We start from the raw sequence: 16861 nt of genomic DNA, 5'->3' as shown, positions 1-16861 counted from the left end.
TCAGTAACATTTTTTGTCAATTTAGTATTATTTCTATTGATTGAATAACGTTTTCTATTAATTTAATGTCATTTCTGTTTATTGAGTCGAACTTTTTTTTATTGATTTATTTTTTTTTAATGGACAATTTCTATTGATTAAATATCATTTATATTGATTCCAAAGCATATTTGCTTAATGCTTTACCCTCATTTCTGTTGATTTAATAGTTATTTTTAATAAATTGATTCCTTTTTTAATTGATCAATAGCAATCAATAAGATCAAATACCAACTGTAAAGCACGTTCTTGTTAAAACAAAGTTTTTTGTTGTGAATTTTGCTCAAATTTCTATTTTCTGTAGAAACTATTTACCCTTAACTGCGAAATTACTACAAAATGAAAAGAATCCAACAATCAACTTGAGACAATATGTTTTTAAGTGTCTCGATTTAAATAAATAAAGAAATGAAATAAAAAATAAAGAAAGAGGAAATGAAGAGAGGGACACTTCTAAATTTCCTTTATTACTTTTTTCTTACCTTTTTATTTTTTTATTTTTTAAAAATCTAAATTAAAAGGTTTTTTATAAAAATCTGCCAACGTTTCTGTTTATTTCAGGATATTCTCATTAAAAAACCGAATACTAAATATAATCAAAGACGAGAGAAAAAAAAGTGCGTAGGAGATGTGAAGGTTGCCTTCTTCTTTCTTCTCTCTGTCTCTTTTTTTTCTTTAATTTGAATTTAGACATTAAAGAGATTTATTTTCCTAAATTTTATCTGTTTAGCCGCACAATTCAGCACTGCTTTAATTTTTATGAAAATTCAAGATGATGTTGCAAATTTCATGTGCATAAACGACCTCGTGTCATAATAAAAAAAATCATTCAAGTTTTCTAAATTTAAGTTCTTACGACTGGATCTTCAAAAATGGCTTCTTTAGCTTCACAGTTCGGTGGTAGTTTGAAGATGATCGTAAATATTAATCAGAAATTTGTTTGAATGTATTTGCAATTGAATAAACTATTGAAAAATAAGTTTCATTTGACAAGAAAGGAAGCATATTTGAAGATCCAATCAGAACATTTATACTAATGGATTTATCTCCCAATTTTAGGATCATATTCAATTCAAAATTATGATCCAAATTTGAGCAATAAATCTCTTGGTCTTGTGACAATTTCTGAAGTAGTTCGGTCTTGGCCAACAGCTACTTGATGCGTTATAAGCCTGGCTCCCAAATCCTTTCACTCTCTATCTTCCATTACCAATCCAAGTACTCTATAGATCTGCCTGTACATCGTGACAGTTTCGGCACGTGCTATGACCGCTAAACACTCGCTAGCATTAGTCTATTGGCAGAAACGTGCTACCGTGGTTATTGGGTGGAGTTTTGTTTTTACCTATTATGACGATTAATACCACCGATTGAAGATACTTTTCCAAAATTGGTAACTCTAGATTTTTCATTCTTTGACTCTATCATAAACGAGATCATAAACAATCTGAAGAAGCTAAATAGGAACACTGAGGTTCAACTAAGTGTAAAGTTCAAAATTAAAAGAAAGCTCCATTTTTTTCAAGAAAGAAGCGATTGACTTGATCCTTTACAATTCTGAGAGATCTTTTTGTTATAGTGACTGAATTCTTATTCAATAAATTTAGTGTCTTTGATCTGACAAATGTAATCTAATCCTTGTTGCTCGCTTACTTCTTCGTTATAGAAACAATTATTCTCCCAAAACCTTGTTCTACCTCAGAGTTTGTGTGGTATCAATCAGTCAAAATCAAGGCTCTTGTACCTTTGGTCCGATTTTGAAAAGTTGATTCAGAAGGAAAGTTCAGTCTCCAATATAAAAAATTTTAAACAATCCTAGCTTTAAAAAAAAGTAGTAGCAAACTCCAAACGCGAACCAATTTTAGAAACTAGACTAAAACTACGAGCCTTGATAATAACTAGGATCAAACACTTCTTTCCCTCATATAAACCTCCTCTTCAAAAAAAGAAAAAAACATCAACATCTCGATAAAGTTTGTGCAATAGTCTCTTTGAATTATAAATTCAAGACACTTCCTCGACATTGACGTAGTTTACATCGTTTCTGACGCAGTGCTAAAGAAAAATTCTCCGCTAGATGTCAGTGCGTTACCTACACGCAGTAAGGTGTTGCCCTCTAGCGGAGTCGAGCCGGGAAATTTAGAATCGGTAATTGGAGGGCAGGAGTTTCTGATTCAAGTTGTTAGATAAATGGTAGTTAGCTATCCACGGTGCATGTTCGTCCTCGCCTTTAAGTAGACCACCGATACCTTATCTTTCTACACATTGTCACCTTGATCTACCGTTGTAATAATTTGAATCCGGGGCCCCATACCAAGCGTTCATTATACTTAGTTCCATAGCGTGTTTCCAAGTACCCCCCCATAGATAGAGTGCCATGCCATGCCATGCGTGTTCGCTCTTGCTGTAGGTATGTCGCGAGTTTCAACGCGGGGCGTGCAAACGCGGCGAGACGGAGTGCCGGTTTGCGCACCCCCTCGAGACGGTGCAGGCGAACGAGGACGGCTCTGTGACGGTCTGCATGGACGCTGTCAAGGGCCGATGCAATCGGGACCCCTGCCGCTATTTCCACCCCCCTCTGCACCTTCAAGCCCACATTAAGGCCACACAATCTCGGGCTAGCATTGCGGTAATGCATTCTCTCTCTCTTTCTCACTCTCTTTCTCTTTTGATCTTTTCTCTCTATCTATGTGTCCCACATCTTCCTCTCTCTCTCTCTCTCTCTCTGTCTTTATTTTCCACTTATTTTATCTCTATCTTTCTCTATTTTGTTGACGCCTCCGAGAACGATATAGACCCTGACTTTGGTTTGGACACTTGCTTCAATTCATCATCAGCCATGTGGTTTGCTTCTCTAATGTGTCCCTCCAAAATCCAGAGGTCTGTCTCGTTCTCTGATTCAGGCTCGTGTGTTTTCTGTCATAACCTCTGACCTATCTCGCTGCCCTCTCCATCACCCTTACCTGAAACTTGATTAGTTTTCCCACCCAAGAGACATTTCCTTCGAGATGAGTCGAGAGCCAGACTTTTATCGATGAAATTGGCTTATGATATTCTTTACGAGATACAATCCTCTGATTTCTTGGATTCTCTTGTTTCCTCTTCTCTTGTTTCTGAAGAGACTGAGAAAAGAAGGAATTGAGACAAGATATTTGATGACATGGCTCTCGACTCTTCTCGAACTTGGAGAATCTTTATCAAAACAGTTAATTGTATTTTGGAGAGATATGGTAAAAGTTGTCTTCTTTTGAAAACAGTGAAACTCTAGATTGAATTACTTAGAGTGGGGATGCGTAGAGAGTGTCGTCAGTGGGCTATAATTGGCCTTGACCTTTTGCGCATGATCAGTGTGCACTCAGACAAACCGACTCGAAGGACCATTTACGACACGATATACAAATTCTAAGTGTACGCATTCCCAGACTCAAACAAATTATATTGAATTAATAGCTTTTGATGAAAAATCAGGTATTTCATTGTGTCAAGTTTAGTAAAATAATAAATTATTTCATAAATCACTTGAATTAAAGGAAAATCGCAGTAAAGATAAATTTCGATACCCTGAAGATAAGATTCTCTTTCCTTCCCTCAATCCTGCATTGTCTTTATATCTTTATCTTCTTTCTTCTGTTATTTTGTCTCATCTTTCCTGGGTTTTGCTTCAAAGAAGCTTTCGCTGCTGCGCTGCTTTTCGCCAATCCACGACGAATCTTAAGCTTTCTTCTGACCGCAGTAGACTCGCGTCTCTCTAAAGTTTGTCAAATTCTACAATCACAAGTAATCTACTTGATATTCGGTACGATATTGGCTAAACGTTGCGCAGTAGTCCTGCCGAAGGTAATTATACTGACAAACGTTTCCATAGTCATCGAAAACTTTGTTCTGAAAATTTATTTACTTTGATCCTGAAATTCAGTGAAACTGATTCATGATGATCTATTCTAATATTTGAAGATCTAAACGCTCGAATCGAACTCTTGTGTGAATCGAATTCGTGTCTGTTCGTCAGTATGATTACCGCGGCAAAATTACATCTGATTGATTTTCTGATGTTTATATTTATGATTTGATCTATCAAATGAGTTGATCTCTTCACTCTACCAGTTTGTTGCTTTTGTGTTCGTCCATCTATTATCCTGTTTGATACCAGCCGTGATTGTAGTGTGTAGTGAGTAGTACAACAGCCAGATATCTTTTTATCATCACCGTCACCACTGTTCTATTTCTCTCTTTCTAGCAGCCTATCGCAGCTATCCAGGTGCAATTACCTAGTCGCAATACACCAATCACCTGACCGGTTATCTAGTTTATAAATATAATACGTTATTTCGCAATAGTGCCCACTCCATATCCCTCTAAAGATCTAGAATCTCTCAAATGATAAATTTTCCTTTCCCTTTAGCTGATCACTTTAGTCAATTTTTGTTTGGTTTGAAATGCATTAGTTTCTCGTACGTATAATTGAATTTTGGGCTTGTTCAAATCGGGGGAAATGGAGTGCGGTTTCTAACTGTAAATAAAAGTAGTGAATACCTTTTTCATAAATACACGTACACCAACCTGCTGACAAGCTGTGCTGCACGAACCCCGGCTATCAACCCTGCTGCTGTTTGCTGCCCCACACAAGCGCTACACTCGAGCTCTGTAAAAACTCGATGGGTCCATGGGTGTCGTGGGTAAACATGTGTAAAAAAAACATATAAACATGTGAATGTACTCCACTTGTCAAATTTACGTGCCGTGTTTCGCTATTGCCACGTATTCCTCTTCGTTCGATAATCCAACCGTGTCACAGGATCGACCAATCGACGTCGGAGAAGCAAGCTCAACCTTCATGATTGCCAAATTATCAATCGCTGTGTCTCAAGAAAATTCATATTTGATTTTCTACCTAATTCAGTGTTCAATTATTTTCATTAGTTAACTCATTAAGTCTTGTTTCTAAAATTCTAGTAATGATATTTTGTTATCTGATTGACTTGTTTTGGATCGAGACACAGCATCAGGTTTTCAATGGTCCAAGGTAAACCGAATCAATATTGGTAGGAGTTGTTAATAAAATGAGAAAAGTTTCAAAATTTGTTTCTACCACGGTATACACTGCACTCCAGACACTGTAAACTCGACAGACACGACTTTTGGGTCGGCCGATATCCGGGAAAACATTTTCAGCGACAACGCCCAGAACTCGGAAGTCGACGCCACACCCGGATACAAGGGAGGAAAACTCACGGATTGCGGCAGGCCAGCTTGTTAGCAGGGAAGTTTCGTTCTGTATAAGTGCTTTTCAATTCCAATGGGGTGCATTCATCATCATTTTTGTTATTTCTTGGAAAAACATAAAACCAAACACATTCTCGACATTCTAAAGGTACCCTTTTCGGCCAGGGTGCGTTATTTTCAAATTTAGTATCATTACTGGAAAGGTAACATTTGCAAAAAGAATTTTTTGACGCACCTTCGCTTGTGAACATATCGAGTCAGTAATTCAACCTATGCACTCTTTGGGATTGCAACGTCACTCCTGAATGTTTGTCAGTGTACACACCAAACCTCGAACAAGTAAACAAATCAATTCATACAAGACTACCTTTTTCACCGATTCTCATTTCAACAACTACTCAGTAATCGGATTCATGGACACGTTTTCGTACACATGAACAGACGTACACTTACAGCGCAACACTGATCTAAGGACTGATATAAATTGTACTATCTGTGATAATCTATGTTTTCATAAATTTCAGGAGATCGTTAGATTCGATTCTTCCAATGACAAAAGAAGTTTTCTCCAATGATGATGACGAGGAGACTTCAAGGGTGATGGAAATTAAAATTTGTTTGATAATTTATTACAGATTTTCCGAGCGCCTTAGGCGATCTCAGTGGAGCTAGGACGCTGCTCGAGTCCACTGATTTCTTTTTCCTTATTATATTCTCATTTTGTATGTAGTTACAGTTTTGTATATAGGTACAATTATTTCTAGTTACAGTTTATGATTACGATTTACTAGCTGTGTTATACTGTCTACCTTTCTGTTTGTCGATGTTTTTATTTTCAGTCAACGGTCCATTTCAACGTCGGATCTTTAAACGCCAGTCATATCGTAGTTATCGGTTCCAACTTTCCTCATAGTACGAGTAGTGCGTCGCCCGCACCAGTTGCCCCAGTCGGTTGTAGAACACTATTTGGACCTTCTGTCACAATCTTTTTTTCTACGCTTGCTTTTTTTAGCGTCGCTTTTTTCAATAGATCGCATACTACATTCGTGAGTAACGTAGGAACCAATTTTCTTCTCATTGTTTGCGGTATAATGTTCCGATATGAAATCAAGGACACGCAACATCTCAACCCTGACTCAAAAATTGAAATTTACAACGATATAGGAATTTTCAGTTAATAGAGTAATATGTATTAGACGTGTTTGTATTTTTGAAATTTTGGGAAGGGTTGGGACGCACGCATAGCGAATTAACGTATGGATAATATAAAATGATATTAGACGTTTAAGACCTATGCGACTGTCTGCCTAACGTAGCCTCAACTGGACTTTTTTTCTTTTTTTGATTTTTATCTTGCCCTCTCGCCTGACGATGCTTCATGCTTGCTGAAAACCTTGGTGCGCTTCGCTACCTGCCAAATTAACGCACGCCGAACCGAATTGCCCGAACATGAACGAACGAACAAACGATCGACCGAACTGTGGCCGAAAACGATGAATGTCGTTCTGCTGCGGGCTGGAATTGATTGACGCGCCATCTCACCGATCGATAATCGATTGAAACGATCGATCGATAGACCACAGCAATGCCGAATAGTGTGCCTGGACTTGGCGTCATGGGCGGTGGTGTGCCGGCTTCTGCGGTGCCCGGAGGACTCCAGAACGCCAATATGGCGGGCATCGAGCTCGGCAAGAAACGGATGCGCGACTCCAATGATGATCTGCTAATGGTACCACGGCTTATGCATGAACTACACACTTTCCCTTTTGTAGCAGGAAATCGGGATACTGTTCCACATTGAGTGTCGCGGTTGAAAAATCTCAATTCTCACGAAAGATAGAAATAGATTGGGGCGCGCGATGGAAGCGCCTCTAGTGACGTGTCGCCGGGATTTTTAGTCATCATTTAGTCCCACCAGAGGGGCTTGCGCAAAAAGACTCTATTTATTTTCAATATCTTTGTTAGGAGAATTTAATTCAGTATTTCGCTCAAAACTAATTGACACGGCAAATCCAAGTTTAAATCAAATTAGCTCTGATCGATTAAATTTCCAATTACCAGTGATAGGTGCAACAGTTCTCGAGTTTCCTGGGTAGTGAATACGATTAAGTTACAGATACCTATAGTTTACTGCGATTGTGAATACACTGTCGAGCGCGCTTAGAGCTCTAGCTCCTGTTATTTCCTTTTTTTGTCTAACAAAATTGAGCCCTTCACACTTGTCGCTGAGGACATTTAATATTTTTAAAGTTTCCAATTGAAGATTTCAATGCTTATTTGTGTTTTAAATGTTGTAGATTAAGTTTCTTTTATCCTTACATCATTAAAACTAGTTTGACTAAAATCTGATTTATGTATCTCTAAATTGAAACCAACCTTTTGATAAAATCTTGGCGACTTGTAGTGGTAAAACATGTAAGATACTGAAAGGACTGGTCAGCTCTCATAACTCGCAATATCTTTGCATCACTTGACACACCATTGGCTTACTTCAGAAACATGCGTAAAATTCTTTGAGATATCTTCCTTTTTTGTATATTCGCTTCTTTCTGTTCGTTCATTGCGATGTTGTCTGTTCAGAGCTTACGCCTCGTAATGTATTTATAGATCGCTTACCAACGTCTAGTCTTTTTTATTTTCTCCATTTTAGGACGACAGCCGAGAGGAATCCACCGCACAATCATCAATTTACATAAAATAAAGAAAAACAGTAATCAGATTGTCTAAATTGTTGCAGTGGGATTCCTCACGGCTGATGTTCCCTACAAATTATTGTCAATTCCTTTGGCAATTTCTCGGCCAAAAATCATCGGCGATTTTACAATCTGATTTTCAACGAGAAATTGTTGCTGATGATTGTTTGTTGTACTCGTATCTCTAATAAAAATCTTCACCTTGAATATTTCTTGACTAACTAAAAATGATTTTAAAATACTCAAGATACGAGTGCAACGCCAGTACTATTTGATTTTAACTACCATGATCGATCTCTTTTCTTGACCTGATTTTTTTGGGTGCAGATTAAGGAAGAAAATAAGATCCGATCTTGGTAGTTTGATCCTTATGATATTCAGCTTGCGCCGATGATGCATGTTGTGCTTTCGCGATCCCGAGGTGATGGTGCAACGTCATCTCCTCGACACTCTGGATGATGACCGAGTGTTCTTAGAAATCAGTGATACTACTACTGGCCGACGATCCGATTTCTTTTTTTAATAGCCACCATTCATTCATTAAGTCACGTGTTTGCCAAAAAGCACTGTAGATCGCTTACACACACTCGCTACCCTTATTTTTCTTCATCAAAACACGCAGGTTCAAGTTTATGAGTCCTTTCTCATTTATGCTATGTCGACCTTATGTCAAGATTTATTTTTACTAGGCACGCCCATTTACCTTTAATGTTGGCACCGCTAGTACCTGCCTATTTCTATTTGAAGTAATCTGCTTTTAGTATAAACTAGTCTCCTAATGTTCAATTTAAATTCAACACCAACACAGCTACACAATTTTCTTTTAAGAAGTTACAGATAATGTAGAATTCTCATATAATTTATATAAAAAGAGGGCGTGTCTGGTTCTCCAAACGCTAATTTATTTTTCATGGCTCGTACGAATTTGACTAACCTAATTATATTTTCAATTCGCGCTTCTCAACGAAAAGGAACATTAATGCTTTCCTCTGTGTCAGTCTGCAACATCCGTAAAAAATCATTACACTATTATCTTATCTCGCGTCTCCTAGCTTATGGGCTTATGCATCTCGTTGCAGCTTCTAACTGAATTCTTCGTTTATATCTTTTATTTTGCTTTTTCAATTTTTTCTGCAAATCTTATAACCAAACTGAATTCCGGTACAATCCCAGAATTGAAACTGCAATAATCAAAGCTTCTAAATAAACCCTTTCATTCATCTGCTTTGATGACTGCAGTTTCAATTCTATGTTTCTTTATTTCAAATTCTCGGACTATTTGAAATTCTTGCAAAAAAAACTGGGCTTTTACTTCCGCATTTTTCTCGGGGTCGGGGTCACTTGCATTCGTTTTTTTTTCGAGCAAATTCCAAGCCGTGCACATGTGCTTCAGCACTCGGTCGGACCCGTTTCTTGTCTTTTCTCTTGATCTCTTTCTCTTTCGCATACACACGTGAACACACATTGAAAGATACTCGTGCGCGAAGAAAGAATATATATCACGAGTTAGCTACAGTCACCGAGATAACGTTCGCGCTCATTGAAAATGGCTGGTTCTTCTGACATGTTCCAAGGTAGAGATTTTACAGTTGCATACAAGAAGGATACCTCGTCGCTTGGGAACGTCGCTGCAAGCTGCGTCATCGGCACAACTTTTACTGCGCCATCCCAAAACCCTCCTCCACCTCCTAGAGAAACATAAGTACAACCTTGTCCTGAATAAAATTTGAAACCAAACCTATCTTTGTTGCAGATGGACATGAAGTCTGTCGGGTCGTTCTACTACGAGAACTTTGTAAGTGCAGACAACACACAGAATTGACACTTTTATCTATTTTATAACTATCTCTATCTAAAATAAGATTTTGAATAGCTAAGTTGACACAGAAATACAAAAGTCTCTAGACAACATTAACTGGACTTAACACACTGACTAGGACAGGGTCACCAGCGCACGAGATATAAAACGGAGGCTAACTTGATGCCTCCCCTAATCAACCTATTTTACTGTTGTTTTCAGGCCTTCCCAGGAATGGTTCCGTACAAACGTCCCGCGGGCGACAAGTCCGGCGTGCCGGTTTATCAGCCAACCGGTGCGACGACCTATCAGCAGTTAATGCAGCTCCAGCAGCCCTTCGTGCCTGTGTCATGTGAGTACACTGGAACGCCACCCCTACCCGCCCAATCCTCAAATCATCAGTCGGTTCAAAACACAATACAGTCCCAAGGAGCGGCGGTGAACGCTGACACCAATGGTCACGGGCTCCTACTGGATCCCAACAATCCGCCTCCGCCGCCGCCCGCGGCTTCCAGCGGCGACAAACAATTAGCCGCTAATCACGACACTGACAACACCCAGAACTCTCCCGAATTGAATCACGCGACTTCGCCTCAAATGAACCATCAATTGGCTCTTCCCCCTCCTTCAATGAGTCCCATGACCTCGATGGCCATGACCTCAATGCCCAATGTGGTCTCAATGAACCCGATGGTGTCCATGGCGTCCATGGCAAACATGGCCAACATGACATCTATGGCCAACTACACCATGGCCAACATGGCCAACATCAATGTTCTGAGCTCCTTGGGAATGGGGCCCTGTCTTTCCTTAGATCCAGCCGCTATCGCGAAGGAAGTTGCGCAGAAGAATTACGCTAAGGCGATAAAACTTTCTCAGGCTTCCCAGTCCTACGCCATGAATCATCCACTCAACGCTTTAAATTACACTGGCGTATCTCTCAATAAACAGGCCCTCTCGGTCGGTAATCCGCACGGCGCGATACCTGGCACCGCTGCACCTAGACAAGTCATGTCTGGCCTTGCTGGTATCCACGGTGGTGGACTCACCTCCCATCAACTCCACCAGGCTGGACTACTGGCTTATCCCAGACAACCATCCAACGCTACCTTCAATCCCTACTCCCTCATCAGACAACAGATGCTGCCCTCCTCACATCCTTACATGCAAACATCCCTTCAAGGAGTCCCCACAGCCTCTGTCCATTCAGCCTATCTGCAAAATCCTTACGCGACGATGCTCCCAGGTGTCGCTGGTGTGCAAGGTGTCGCGTCACAAATGCAGGGATTGCCCCAATTACCGACTGCTAGTCCTGCGACGATAGCGGCCCAACCTCAGGTAGCAATGCCTAACAGCAGCGGTGTCATTATGCAACCCTACAAAAAGATGAAGACTACTTAAGTTCCTGGGTTCTAGTGACAAGGGTTTTTCAATTTTATCATCCTTTTACAAAAATCCCGGAGAACCGGTTTCTTTGAATATCGTGCCACGCTTTGTGTACTGTGCTCGGATTTTTTTGAATAGATGATAAGGTTCGATGAACAAGACTTTTTACCTGGAAGGATTTTTAAAATAAGGTTCCCTCCCTCGCGAAGGATTAACAGACCTCATCGGCCTAAGGCGTTCTCGATTTGTTCTCATTGACCTAACTGAAAGAATAATTTCAGACTTTCGAATATTTTCGGATAGAGTAGATATCGTGACACCGTCGATCGGTTGGATCGGTATCCGGTTCGTTGTGAATCATTGAGTTTATGGTGATAATGGTTAAGGTTCGCGAGCGACGTTAAAACTACAAAGTTCCAGAAATAGATTCGTGTTCTAGTCAGACATTGTCGGTAAACAGTGCCTTATCGACCCGATACCGCGCATCCCTTTTTCAGGATTACTCATGGCTGAAGTCTTTTTAGCGACGTTTCGATTCCTTTCATGATCGTTTTACGACGTTTGCGCTTTTGTGAACGTCCGAGTTTTTGATAATCTTTTTATCAAACTGTGTTAAGGGGTTTTAATGTTTCAAGACTGCGAGGTTTCCACTGGAATCGGACCTTTTAACTATTTGACTACTTGACGCGATTGATCGAGCGATTCACTTTTTAATCACTCGACTGACACGCTTCGAATTTCGACTTTTACACCAATTTTCCAGTGGTCTTCAGTCCGGATTTCGCGTTTCGCGGGTTCGACGCAGATAGAAATATTTTTATTAAAGTTGTTATCATTTTAATGCGAAATTTTCAGTTTAGTTTGCCGTCTTTGGAAGCGCACGCGGCATTCTACGTGTTGATATTTTAGTCGTTCGAGTTTTATCTTTTAACGTCTCGTCCAGTTGCGACGTGTATGATTCTGATTACAGCAATTATTTTCGAAAGGCGCACCTTGCCCGACGTGAAAATCTAATTTTCCCGTCAGATAATATTAATTTAGTTTTTAGCAGATTTTAAATATATATTAGTTAGCTCGACGCGCGTTGCCCTTAATCGATTCAATTCGGGAAAGTTCGATAGCACGGTGAACTGCGTAAAACGTCAAGTTTCAACAGCACTTAGCCGAAACGATTCGATAAATATTAGATAAATCGTAAAAAGTAGAGATGACGTAAGTGCGAGTTCACTTGTATTTCCTAATCCACACAAACATACAAATATCCTTCAAAACAAAAAGGAGCGTTTCGGTGTAACGTATTTTTCACAAGTTCACACTAAACGCCCCTGAAGAAGGAAATTCAGGGATTGAAGTATGCAAGGGAGAATTTGGAAAATGAATAGAGAATCAATGTTGTCGTTGTTCGTTATGATTATGATTATGATTATTACTTACATTATTGCATATGCAACAAACACTTGCCAGTGATTTGAACGGTCTAGATTTGGCGTATATATATAATATATATGTATATGTACATATTTTCCTTTTAAGAAAGATGTCGAGATAATATAAATTCGTACTATATTACAATTTACACAAAAAAACACACACACGCACATTTAAACAATTATACACATTTATACGTTCATCCTCCCGTATGATAACCGAATAGAGGCAAGAGAGAGGAAACGTGTCGACGTAGATTTTACGTAGGATTTCACATTGTATCATGATGTATAGGTTAGAGCTGTACGACGGTCATATTTTGAAAGAACTCCAGGAAATAACGGCACACTTTCCAGCACGGCTTGTTCAGAAACATTCTCTGGGGAGAAAATCTTTTTAATTCAAATACGGAGCGTATGCTTTATTCCCTGAAGGGCTTCGATTCCGGCCGAGATGAAAAAAGTGAAACTCCGACGGGAAAGTACCGCACAAAACTTGATAATAGATTTGCGAACACATGCAGCAGTCTTCCAATGGCGAAAGAGAAGGTCCCTAATTATTTTTTCATTACTCAAAGGCAATCGCTTTTTTCATCTCGCCTGGAAAGTTCAAGAACCGTCAATGTGATAGTATACGTAGTATGTAACACAGCATAAAGTCCTAAGTAATTATGCACGCGTACATTATATTAAACACAGAAACAAATCTAAGTTTTGCATAAGTTCTACGCGTGTGATTCTTAGAAATGAAGAATTCATGGCCTCTTGCTGCTAAACTGTTACTAAAGTGAAAAACCCTTTGTATTGCAATTCACTGATAAAGACAAGTCACGAGATGTGCGTCGCTGATTCGAATGGGGATGCACATCAAAATCTATTACGTGCGTATTTGACCAAAAGGAAAAAATACGCATCTGACCGATTTTCATGTAATTTCACTCTGTGAAGTTTTAGTTGAATCAGCGACGCACATCTCGCGATGTGCGTCGCTCTCTTTTTGAGAAAAATGTTTCTATTCAAACAAATTTATTGTGACTTTTAGAAAACATGAAGGGTTTCTTCATAAAAGTTAGAAAAAACACGAGAGGGTTAGCTCTGGTCAAACAAAAGCCCAAGATTTTTTTTTGCTCTCGAAATTAAGGCTTTAAATACTGTACAAAAGAGAGTTTAAACAGAGAATTTATTTTTTATTGTTTTTCTAGATTAGTGAATTGTAACGGTTCCAAATTGCAATAAATATTGTGTTTTAAATTCTTAATATAGATTGACTTCTAAATGTTTTTGTATTTTCAATTCTCCTGTTAGAATTTTTTTTTTTTTTGAGTCGAGAGAAGAAAAAATGTTTGGGCTGAGGGGACCAGGACTAATAAATAGCGGAAGTGCCTTCCCTTGCACTGACACACCACTGCACACATTCGTGTTATACACGAACATGATAATCCTATCACACGAGGAGAATACTTATAAATATATATACATATATATGATGCATATTATAATTACAATTACATTTATATAAACATACATATAGTATATATATATATATATATATATATCTAATTTATATACACATATAAAAACATACACGTAAAATACAATGCAATATAATTGAGAGGTTGCATAAAAATTGTGTGCAACGAAACGCGTACTTTATTAAAAATACCTATATATAAATATATATATTGTATACAAATAGTGGTGTAACCTGATTCATAAAATATATATATTGAGTATATATAGGTATAGAAGGCCTCTGCGAAGGAAATTTCAAAGGAAAGTGAAGTAGTCAAAGACCTCAACATTCATGCAGGCCTCGCTATTATACAGATATAATATACATATACACGCATTTCTACTGGGTGCTTGCCTTCCAAAATATTTTACAATTGTATATTTATAAATTTTTTGTATTTTGTCCATTTTCGTCTAAATATTATTGTTAATTTATTTTATAATTGAATATAATGTAAGGTTTTTAAAGAAATAATTTCAATGTTCAGTCACTTTTTGAATAAATTCTTGATTATTTTCATTATTTATGTGTGTTATTATGCAAGAGGGAGGTAGCAGAATTTTTGAAACCAAAAAGGGAATGTGTAATACTTAAAGATCCCTGGTTTGAATATTTTTACATTGTTATTAGTCGTTTCAAATTGAAGTATTTAATAACTGACGTCTACTTTAGAGAAAAATTATTTTGAAATGGAAGACGAGTGTTGTAAGTCTTGTAAGTGAAAGAAAGTAAAACTTTCTATAAAAAAAAAAATTGTCAAATTAATATGTTGTTTGTTATTTGAGAGTTTAAAGTAATTCCTTGAAATTCGTGCAATTCAACTAAAAATATACAAAACAAATTATTTCATTATTTTTCTCAGATTACTTTAGAAATTAGAGTTACTTAATTAATTAGAAAACATTTAGGATCCTAAAAGTTTTTTGCATTTTTTTTCTTAGGAAATGTGCTTTTAGACAAAAAAAATGACAATTCGGAAGGTAGAGCACCCCGTAGAGTGAAGTTAGACGTGGATACAGATAGTATTTATTATTGTGTAATCTACTATCAACAATTATTTCGTGTACGTAATGATTAATTAAAAAAAAAAAAAAGCGCGCGCGTCCACACAAGAAAAACACCAACACGTACACGGACTTATGCATATATGTATAATATCTATATACTATATATACATCTCGAATACGCTATATTCGTGCGTCCCCGGGAATGCAAATGCAAAGCTTCGCGCATTCGTGCCGATTTAACCCGCAAATTACATCACCTTGTATTAATTAGGTGCGCACGTAGCCCATTGGCTTAGTAACGAAAATCGTTGTACATTAGTCTTACGAGATTTTGTAGGTCTCTGTGACTGACCTTTTCTAGTAGATTATCTACTATGAGAGACGAGGTCGAATGCGATTTTGCGCATGCACGCTCGCGGGGTTTTGTCAGGAGTCAGCCAGTATTTGTAATAATAATGCTTGAGAAATGCATGAATATTTGTTTTATTAATGCTTCTTCTTATTTCATCTCTTTTTCTATCAAACCAGAAAAAAAATATCCTTCCATATCAGCTAATCCCAGTATATAATAATTATTATCTATATTATACTTCGTGTATACTCATTTATATTATGGCGTCCATTATGCTCACGGCCTTTAGCCTCGCTTCCTGCTTCCCAAAGTTTGATAATATATCCTCGGAGATTATTATTTTGACCTGGTGCTTGCGATTTCTGTTTTTTTTTTTTTTATTGTCCGCCTCTTTTTCGCTCCGAGCACTATTGTGTACGGATTTATCACGTGTTCACTCAAGTCCAGCTTGACTGATATTTCCTCTAGCTCTTCAGTTCATCAGGCATCGTGACTCTGCCACAAAATCCTCCAATATTTTCTCTCTCTACATTTCATGCTACCTCAGTTCCTAACCCTATTGAATTGCTGCAAAAAACAATATCGCAAAGTGATGAAAACGATTTTCTTCTCTTAGAATTCTGTAAATAACGAATTTACTCTGCTTGTAGTGAAGCTTTCCCCTCTTTTGAATTATTAGAACATTGCTGCCTGAAAAATCTAGCGAGAGTTGCAGGAATTTCCGGATATAAATGTTTAAAATTGAAAGATTGTGTGAGGATTTTTTGGTAGAGAAGCACGTTGAGAAGCCAAGCACAGGGTCTATAATAAATATCGTAGATGTTAGCTGCTTTCAGTATGACGAAAACCACTACAACTATAATACGGACGTACGTACATCGATAACCTTTCCATACTTTCCTGTGACGATGTTAAGCTATATTTCCTGCTCTTCTTAATCCCCTCGAAAGCTTTCCTGCGCTTGAGTCGCGCTCCACGTACGATATCTGGGAAGAGTTTCAGGTTCGATCGCGTCAATACCTTCTCCCCAGTTCCAGCAATCGCCACATCGGATTATAGTGTTTGAAAGAGCAAAGTCGAAGCTCAGAGGAAAATGTGGGGTATCTCATATTCAGGATACCAATCTTCGATTTTCTAAATGATACCAAAATTGAAATATTCCATGAAAATCAAATTACAAAACTCTAGACAATCCTCCAATTCTTACAATATAGAATTATTTCAGAAAAGTAAGTATTAGTAACTTTTAAAATTAGGGAAGCAATATTTTATTGCTAAACAAAATTACAACTTTGTATTGCAATTCACTAAGAGATATCGCGAGATATGCGTCGCTTATTCGACAGGGGATTCACAGAGTGGAAGTACTTCCAAAATTTAGTAGGTGCGTATTGGATCGAAAGAGAAAATACGGATCTGATCG

At 38.0% G+C, this 16861-nt stretch overlaps 1 protein-coding gene across 4 annotated transcripts in view; it reads left to right on the top strand.

Annotated features, from left to right (window-relative positions):
- The window catches only part of LOC117178064, a 374841-nt gene extending 359265 nt beyond the window's left edge, over window positions 1-15576 (top strand). For 2 of the 4 annotated variants that reach the window (XM_033369287.1, XM_033369286.1), the window contains 2 exons: window positions 9709-9750; window positions 9976-15576. In XM_033369287.1, coding sequence (XP_033225178.1) covers window positions 9709-9750; window positions 9976-11154 — 1221 coding nt within the window. In that variant the 3' untranslated portion in view covers window positions 11155-15576. Of the gene's footprint in view, window positions 1-2449; window positions 2669-6838; window positions 6992-9708; window positions 9751-9975 lie in introns of all 4 variants that reach the window. The other 2 variants (XM_033369283.1, XM_033369285.1) reach the window with 2 other exon arrangements.
- Window positions 15577-16861: the final 1285 nt, after the last annotated feature.

This window comes from Belonocnema kinseyi, chromosome 8 (assembly GCF_010883055.1).
Source record: "Belonocnema kinseyi isolate 2016_QV_RU_SX_M_011 chromosome 8, B_treatae_v1, whole genome shotgun sequence".
In the NCBI taxonomy this organism is placed as follows: Eukaryota; Metazoa; Arthropoda; class Insecta; order Hymenoptera; family Cynipidae; genus Belonocnema; species Belonocnema kinseyi.
Note: the sequence above shows the minus strand (reverse complement) of the source record. Positions and strands in the feature narration are given on the sequence as shown.